The sequence below is a fragment of the Accipiter gentilis genome, chromosome 4 (assembly GCF_929443795.1).
Source record: "Accipiter gentilis chromosome 4, bAccGen1.1, whole genome shotgun sequence".
NCBI lineage: Eukaryota > Metazoa > Chordata > Aves > Accipitriformes > Accipitridae > Astur > Astur gentilis.
This window is the reverse complement of record NC_064883.1, coordinates 15,268,379-15,278,158: the sequence shown is the minus strand read 5'-3', so window position 1 is coordinate 15,278,158 and position 9,780 is coordinate 15,268,379. Positions and strand designations below refer to the sequence as shown.

General features: G+C 36.6%; 1 protein-coding gene across 1 annotated transcript in view; it reads right to left on the bottom strand.

The window, feature by feature from the left end:
- Window positions 1-5,721: 5,721 nt before the first annotated feature.
- MEOX2 (mesenchyme homeobox 2) overlaps window positions 5,722-9,780 on the bottom strand; it is a 54,199-nt gene continuing 50,140 nt past the window's right edge. Inside the window, exon 3 of the mRNA XM_049798333.1 lies at window positions 5,722-7,035. Within this exon, the coding sequence (XP_049654290.1) occupies window positions 6,811-7,035 (225 nt within the window). The 3' untranslated portion in view covers window positions 5,722-6,810. The remainder of the gene's footprint in view (window positions 7,036-9,780) is intronic.

Below are 9,780 nucleotides of genomic sequence, written 5' to 3'. Positions count from 1 at the left end.
CGGGAACATCTGTTCAAACCTACCTCTATATATAATGCGCTTTATTTTTCTTATCTACTAATGCCACAAATTACAGGAGAAGGAAAGTAGCCTAGCAAGTTTCTTTTTTATTGGTTATGAAACCTACAATTTAATAACATAATGTGATGATTTGCCAGCTATAGAAATCCTGTATTATAAGAGTCTTGTTAGAATCAAGAACAAAATTTTCTTAACTGGCTAGTAATATGGGGTCCTCAACTCACATTTCCATAAAGTGGTCCTAATTTTCACTGTGTGCTCAAAACTTCATTGAAATCAGGATACCATGTGTCATAACGGAGGCACAAAGTCAACAGTCACTTTGGAAATTATAGGCTAATGTCTTAATCCTGGACTGTTCACTGATTTGTATGAACTTTTGTGTGTACTTTGGGCTAAATCCAAATCCCTGTGAAATCAATCGTAATATTTCCATTGCCATCTATAGGCTTTAGATGAGGTCCTTCACTTCCTTAGAAGAATCTTTACTTCTTTCTTGCAAAAATATTTTGTATAAAAGGAGTCCTGAGAACTCTTCATAATATTGTCCTCAGAATCAAATGTCTTATGCAAATATGCTAAAATTAGAAAAGTAACAGCTCTATGCTGTACTTAGTATCACTTATGAACTAAAAAATTGTGCATTTTATTTCCACAGTTCCAATGAATAGGTATATACTTGAGAATTATAGAAATACATATACAAAATTATTTACAGTGTGTTGTAATTCCAAACTAAGGCACTTTTTTCTCCCCTGGTAGTTTTTACTCTCTTAAATGCATTTCTGTGGTGATTGCATAAAATTTTTCTAAGGGCACTTTTAAAGATAAATTTTTAATTTGGGAAAATGCCCATTTCAGTATTTTCTCAGCTGTGCATGTGACTTTCTTGGCAAATAATGTGGTAAGCATTCAGAATAGGCATATTTCTAAAAACCCTGCAGTCCATAAGCAAACATAAGTAACATATATGGTGTCTATATATTCATGGTGACACTGAGGATGAGAATCTGTGCCTAAATACTAAACCTCTTTTATAGATATTTGTCATGTTCATTGCTTCATATGGTTTCAGAGCACACTTTTATAACACAAAACCCATGATATTATCATGTGATCATAAGACAAGAAAGTTCCTACAGAAATCAATTATTATGCTGTTTACTTAAAGGATGAGTGAATCTGAAACTTGTTGGTCACCAATGTAAAATAACATTTTACAAGGTTTCTCTTAATGGATGCTAAAATTTCAAAATTTACAAATAAAATCCAAATGTTAGCGGAAAAGTACTTATGGCCAAATTTTGTCTCTCTCTTGAGAGAAAGAAGTCTATCTGTGGACTAGTAATGTTATTTTGTTAGACATCAGAACTGAATATTTAAATTCAAGCATATACCCTTAATAGATGTAAACATAATAGGTAAAAATTTCTAAAATAATCACATTGGAACATAAAAAGATGAAACCATTTATGGAAAGAAAAGGGATGTGGCACTATGCTTTATTCCAGTCAATTAGTCCTCTGAACAGAACTAATGCCATTTAATTATTATTTAATGTCCTGGATCACATTCTTATACCTAATCTTAACTATATCTTTTACTTCTGCTTTGAAGAACCACATATTTATTCTTTTTTTGCAAATCCTATTGGGAGAAGGAGTCAGGGTCATGAGGGTTGGAAGAAGTTGTCATAGAAAGCACTCAAGGGCCAAATAAGATAAAAAAAAGAACAGAACCAAGTCCTCACAGCACATTCAGCAGGGCACTAAACTTTATCCCAAAAGGCTTATAGAGCCTCTGGTACAAGGTGGCCAGTACAAATTACTTGAGTCCCTTGTCCTTTATCCATTAAAAAGGCTATTTCAAAACTTACCTTTCTTCAAAAAAGATACTAACCAAGTCTACTGCCCAGGTGATTGTTTTCAACTGAATGAAAGTAAAGTTTCACCAAATTTCCACAGATAGGAGTCATGACAGTTCAGATGCCAGAAAAAAGGACAAGGGCTAACAGATCTGCATGCACAACTTGGACAGAAGTAATAAATGGCTGAGAAACTTCTAATACATTTGCAGTTTGTACAGATGACTGTGATAACCTCTTATTATGCCATATGGAGGCCCTGACTAACAGTCAGCGGCCTTAAATTACATTGAAACTGATTCCTACAGTGCAGCTTTCAGCTGTAAATGATGTCAAAAGACTATGGGCTTAAAATGAAAATTAATAGAAATATATAAAAGCAAATGAGCTCTAGTAAATCCTTATTAATCTGAGGTAATAGTGTGCATCATCACTGAAGCCCTATGCCAGTTATTGCCAGCTATCAGCTACATTGCCTTTTTTAAATTAATATAGACATTCAGTTGTGTACAGAATCTCCCTTTCAATCCACACACATTACATGATATTAAATTACAGTACATAATTGGTTAAACATTAGTCTTTAAAATTTCTTGAATCTTGTAGCTGCTCTTAAATACTACATGTACTCTATTAAATACAAGCTCACCCAAGAGACATAAACTGACTGAAGCCAGGAAATTCTAAAAGAAGGCTCAAGCTGACATTTTGTCCCTAACTTATATAACTGTTTCCTCATATCTCCTAAGAGTGCATGTCCTAATGGTGTTCCTTTATTTGTACAAATAATATTGCAGCGGTCAGAGCCTTCATTTAAGAAAGCAGGATGCATAAACTACCTTGAAACTTGTCCTGTAGTGGAAAGACATAGGTATAGAGTTCGTCCTTTTTGTGCCCCTTTTTTGACTATTTTTGGATCCGATGAAAAGAAAAGAAAGTCAAGAAAAGATAAGCATTTAATTAAATTCCCAAACTACTTCCAATTTGTGATTTAATAAATTCAGCCAGCATGCAAGTGTGTTATTTTAACCATACCTCTTGAACTGCTATTATCAAAATAAATCTGAAGACAATGAAGCCATAGTAAACAGAAACACAAAATAAAAACTCAACAGTCATAAGGAAAGAGAAAGAAACCCTGCAAATATTATATAGCCTTGTACCCTAGAGGCAGCAGAAAAAAGAATTCTTGTCATCCATCATGTTGAAAATTAAACTGTTAAACATCACTGCCTTTGTATAATCAATTATATTTTGTGTGTATGTTTCCTAAGAGTACACATTTCTGTGTCTGGCTTGGCAATATGCCAACAACAGAACATCAAAGAGAGGTAGACTCTGGACAGATATGATATAAAAATTACTGTAACTCAAAAAAGATATCATTAGTCCTCAGAAGCAGGATTCATTGACAATAAGTCATGAAAAGTGATTAGCCACTATTTAGTAAGTGGAACTAATAAAGATAAATAAACCAAACTAGGTTTCATCACATTTCACTCTACCACTAAATGCCTGCACAGCTTTGGGCAAATCACAAAATTAGAGCTTGATTTTGTCCATCTGTTAAATGGTATATTCTTAGCTATACCATATGGCTAGATTGGTAGAAGAACCCTCTGTTAGTCTGCAGACATATATAAGCCAATAAAGATAAAACAAAACTTCAAGTTATATTTCAAAAGTCTTTATCCATAGCTGTTTTCAGCAACACTATTATGCTAAAATTTTGATACAAAGTCATAATATGTTACAGCAGGTGATTGATTCTGGGGGCTTCCATAAGACAGTTTTTGAGGAATTGGGTTATTCAGAACAAGATGAGACATCATCTGCATTGATGAGTCCTGAGCAGACCCACTAACCCACAAAGCAGAGTTAAAGTGCCGGGTGTTCGTTGCTGCTATGTGTGGCTTGAATATGAGCTGGCTGAAATTTGGAAGAAGGATGTCTATTTCTGTGGGGCTCTGCTTGTAAGTAAATTCCTCCAAGACCATGGTAGGAAGATCACTGTGCTTAGACTTCATAGCTTCAACTTCTGCCAGTGAGAGATCTCTGCATCATATTGCACTTAACCAATGGTTCACCCACAAAACAGTTGTTTAAAGCCACCAGATGTCTTTAAGTAATCCGAGAGGTTACTACAAACAGTTTGCACTTTACAGCCAAATTCAAAGTCTAAGCTGCTTTTAAAGCATGGGAAACAATCAATTTTGCTAGTCTTCTTTTTTTTCTGTAATCTAAAGTTACATAATTTGGGCCTTTGAAGGTTCGTTCAATTATCTAAACAAAAATTCTCCTAGCACTGTAAATCCATTTGCACGTTTCTCTCTCTTCAACCTGTGCTTTAAGTCTCAACAGATTCAGTTAAAACTAGGAAATGGAAAAGACTATCTTTCTCAATAGGAAAAAATTCTTCTAGGTAATGAGATTATTATGGCTCACAGATTGCCATCATCACACATATTGGCTGCTCCCCCACTGCCAGTATCCCAGTCAAATCACGGTGCTGCTAACAGAACAATACACCTCAAAATACCTTGGGCTGGGGACACATTGCTGGTGCATTTCAGGTAATGGAACTAAAGCACTTCCATTTGCTTTGTAAAATGTCAGCTCAAACTTGCCTGATCTCTTTTCAGATTCAATCTTAAACTTTTTATGAAAGACAGCAACAAACAATTCTGCAAACCTAAAAAGACATTTTTGGCAAACAGAGTATTTGAAAGACAGTAATCTTCTCTCCCCTCTTTACTAGCAAAACAAGTAACATTATATTAGACTAAATCTCTGTTGTTAAAAAGGGTTATTTGAAAATTCAAGATGCTTTTTTTCAACTTTTCATTCTGATTTTTCATTTTGAAATTTAGCTATGTTTCATTTAAGAGAGAAAAGAGCCAAGAACAAAAAACTTTAGTCTGAATCACTGGCAGTTTTTTGCTGTTTTGATAATCCCCACCACCACCCAAAAAACCTTTTCCATCCAGCCATGAAATCAAAAATATCAAGTATTCACAAGTAGTTGGCTTACTGCTCTATCCTACTCCCATTCTCAGCAATTTTGTATGACAAAGGCATTTGAAAAAGAAGAGAAACAAATGCAAAACCCCTTAACTGCTGAAATCAATAAAATTCTCTGAAGTCCTTAAAGAAATGAATTACCCATTGCTTGGATATTTTAAACTAAAATGATCATGACAACAATTAATGTGCAAGAAAGATCAAACCTAGAGTGGAAAGGATTTGGAAAACAAACACAGAGTTCTTGATCACATTTAACTTTTATGATGCCCTACTGCTCCACATAGCAGAGCTTCAGTGAATGCTCACAAACATTTACTAGGATATGCGCATTTCTGGCTCGCTCCTTCTTTCACTCAGCTCCTTCTATCACACTACCCAGTCCAATTCATCTCCAAATTTTTTTAGGGATATTTTGGCTTTTTCTCCTGCACAGCTCTATTGAACAAAGGCATAATGATATAAGTATGCATCCCTTCCTGATATTTATTCCCTTTCATCCATTTCAACAAGGTCCAACAAAATAATCCTTTATATTTGCTCTAAATCTGGAAAAATGGTTGAATAGACTCTTGTTGGTTTTGGCTGAAGACATCATTAGCTGCTAGATGCCTTTTTCCTGCTAAAGGAAAGAGTTTCCCAAATGGATCAAGGTGGAAGATTTATCCAAGATTAAAAGCCTAAATTTGAAAATATAGCTTTGTGTTGTCCACAGACAGACTAAGTTCTGAAAGACCCAAAAGAGGTGGAGCTCCTTAGGACTTCTACAAAAAACATTTGAAGTATCCAATGAAATCACTGTAGACAGACCAGAGTTATTTAAAAAGGATTATTTATTAAACATATTTCTTCACAAAGTACAATCAATGGTTTGCATTAAATTTTGGGGTTTGGTATTTGCCTGTATGTACACAAAAGCTTATAACAGAAAATGTGTCTTGATTTTACACATGGGACACAATACTGAGTTACCTTCATATTTTGATTTCTACCAACATAAGCAGTTGATAATAACTTTCAGCTTATTCGCTGTTTTTTTTTAAACTGAAGATGAAGCAACAACATTTCTGCAGAGTGTCAGTATTTATCAATGTACTCAATTATGACAAAGTAGAAATGAATAATCCTTTGGGAAGTTTCCACTGAGCGTGAGTGGAACATGACATTTTTTGGCAGGTTACTGGACTATCCTTATGATCCTAAAAGTCATTTTTTGCAGTTATAAGATAAGAAGAATTGAGGAGCTAGGTAAGTTTAATAATACCCTATTAGCAGCAGTTGATAGTAAATGCAACATAAGGTTTGTTTTGTCTGTCATACAAGGACGTGTCCTAGCAGACACTATTGTATTGTTCTCTACTTGAACAAAAGTATCTGCATGTATTGTATGTCTTTGGAAAAACAAAACAAAAATAAAGAGACAAAAAGCCATTTATTGTCATGAGTGACTATTGCCATCAGCTAATATGAATGCATTGCTAAAATTAGTGAAGACAGGAAAATGCTGTAAGGTAAATATATACAGAGTTAAAATACATTTCTTATCCACTAGATAGTGATTTTGTGGCACTGTGGTTTTCAGAATATAACGTCTGTTGAGAGCAATGTAATTTTCAGTGCAAGCTAAAGCAAAAATACCTGCCCGCTGTCATAAACATGACAAACAAATCTGGAATGTTCAAAGTAAGTTCATCTTCCACTTCTCCACTCTTGAGGCACCTTTAAGACATGGCACTTACTGTAAACCATCTAAAAATCAAGAAAAGCAGACACAATAAGCCTGAATTTTCCATAACAACTTTAAAAATCACTGCCAGAGTCACTTGCATACGTAAACGATGCCTGTGTAAGGCTTGCCAGCAAAGCATCTTTCCTGAGAACGGAGCTGGGACACTCTCTGTGTATCATAAGTGTGCGTGCTCAGAGCTGTGATCGCTGTCGTGGCTGTCGTCGTTCGCTAGTGAGTCCCCTGTGTGCTGGAGACCAGCTGCGCTGATGCCAGAGAGCTCGGAGGGGAGCAGCGTGCCCTTTTTCACATTCACCAGTTCCTTCTCCCGGGCCGCTGCCCCTTGCTGGCCCCCTTTTACCCGCTTCCACTTCATTCGTCTGTTCTGGAACCAAACTTTTACCTTCGCAGAAGAAAGACAAAACAAGAAAACAAAGATGGGGTCACTGAGGGTAATAATGACCTTTCCAGCTGTAGCACAGCAACAGCACTTCACTTGGAGGTTTTTTTCCTTTTTTTTTTTTAATGTGCCTTTTTGTCTGTGTGGTGAAAACCTTCCCTGAGGAACAGACAATCTGGTTTCGGATAGGACGTGAACCCTGGGGATGCGAGGATGACGACTGCAAAAGAAGGAAAGGGGTTACCGCGAGAAGGCAGCTGGGCTATCTGCAGCAGGTAGCTCCTGCTGCACAGGAAGATCTCAGAGCCCTTTAGGAAACGTTAAAAAGTTCACATACTCCTGCAAAATGTATTCATGTCATTTCACAGGCAGGGAAGCAGAGGCAAACTGGTTCCCATCGCGGGACTGTGCAGAAGAACCTGCATTTCGTGTAATAGAAATCACCCCGTCTGGTGGCAGGAACCCATAATGCTGCCCCTCATGCTTTTAATTGCCCTTCAAGCGAGGGTCGTTAGTTTGGAAGGGAACTTGCACTGAAAAGTTTGCATTGCTTTCTGCCTGTTTGTTTCTGTGAACTGGTGGTGAGTTTCAGGTGGAGCGCTCTAAAAGCTCTTTTCTTTTTTTTTTTTCACTTGCTGAAGTATCTGAAAGAGCGTTTCTTACCATCAAAACTTACGACTTCCCTGTCTATTTCACAAACGTATTTAAATGATGCTAGTTGACTGATCCTCAATTCTACTACTTGTAGCCAGAAGCCCTGGTCAAATTTTTCAGACAAATAAATATCCCCAAAGCCAGAGCGCAAAGCATTTATAAATTTGAGTCAAAATCAGCAAATAATTTCAGATGAGAATGGAAAAGAAACTCATAACATGAAAGATTAAAAATGTATTTGTATTTAAGTCACATTAAACCCCAAGATTTTGCTCCAGCTGAAACTCATTTCCCCTCCTCCCCTTCTCTGTATAGAAATATATGGGGGGGAAGTAAACCTAAATTATTTGCACAGTTTTAAAGTACCAGTACTGCAAACCACAAGGACTTTTTTCAATAGCCAAAAGAAAAGAAAAAAAAAAAAAGATGTGCATAGCATCTGTCAAATATATTAGACCAGATTAAAGGCTGATTTCAAATCATCTTAAAATATTGTCACTGAAAACACTATGAATAGAAGATTGTTGGGTTTGATCCATTTAGAGTTAATGTTGCTAAAAAATCTCGTGCGTGTGTGACTGTGCAGCTCTTCACATGAAGGTTCCACAGAAAAATAAACAATGTCTGCAACTTTTCACTTGGAAAGAAAGCAAGAAAGCTTGCAATGTTGGTGTATCCTCTGCTGTGCTTAGCAGAATGTGTTTCAGCGTTTTAAAAGAAACAGCAAGGAACAGGCACAGCAGGACATATTGTACAACATGAGTAATAGAGCCACAAAAATGCTGTTTTGCTGAATCTGTCTTACACATCCAGGAAACATTGCAGTGTTTAACCTTTACTATCACTTTGAATTTTACATTAAAATTTTACTACAATTGAACTGATAGTTAACGTCACTATCTGTGTGTACGTATGTGGGAGGGAAGAGAGGTATATTTATATTTTTATACTCTATATTCCTGTTAAAGCCAATGTGAGCTGTTAAAGCCAATCGCTTGGGAACACAGCAAAAAAGATTCCAGGTTAGTTAAGAGCCTCAAAACACAGCACATCCTTTCCTTTAGTCAACTCATCAGAGCCAAAGAATCTGGCTTGTAAAGTGAAATGAGTGTAAAGGGGAAGGTATTTATTACTGGCTGCTGTGATGTTGGGAATTATCATACTCCGGTCACGTATCAGAGGTGTCCATGGAAACAGTGTATTCAAAAGGGTACAGCATTGGCAGCTTTCTGGGGGAAGTTAAGATGTCATTTTGTTTATTTTCAGTTTTTAAGACAATGAAGTTTCTCTTGCAAAAGACACTACTCTACTGGTGCCAGACAGTGCAGTAGATGCAACAGCAGTCTTAATCTAAACATCAAAAATAATACACTTTGGTTTCAACCCAGTACCACAGCATATCATCATTCTTCTTCTGAAATAAGGGCTGCGAGAATTTTATTTGGTAAGAAGAAATGACAGGATTGGAGCGATGTTTAAAAGATCTAAGCCATTCTCGGGGCATTTTCGTCTCTTCACAAAACCGCAGTCGAGAGCAGTCTCTCTCCTTGAGCATTAAACCCAAGAGAACCGATTAGCACCAGCTTCCAAGGAATGAGTAGCCGAGGACAGGCTGGGGAATATATCTTCATTCACATCACCTACCCTCAGACTAGCTCATCCGACCATGCCCTGAAATGCCTCCACCAGGGATGAGTCTAGGTCAGCATCTCTATAGTAGCTGACACAAATAATAAAAGGATGATTATTTCCCTTTTCAAGAATGAGTGCAAGAAACATTTATAAATTCCTCAGAGGATCCAGCATGCAACACTATGTCTGCACATGACCCACTATCTGGGAAACATGGCATTTAAGGAAAGTAGGGCTGAAAGGACTCCAGCTACTTTTGCATGCACTCTATTGAGTGTAAGAGGAAGAGAGTAACCTTGGCGGTCCTATAGAAGAGTATATACTACTGACTGGCATGTAGCCTATCAGGCTTCCTGTAAAGAGAAAATGGTAACAATTTAAAAAAGAAAAAAAAAAACAGGTTAAAAAAAAAAGGCTTAAACTTTTTTATTAATGACTTCAAATAATCTGCATCTGATTTAC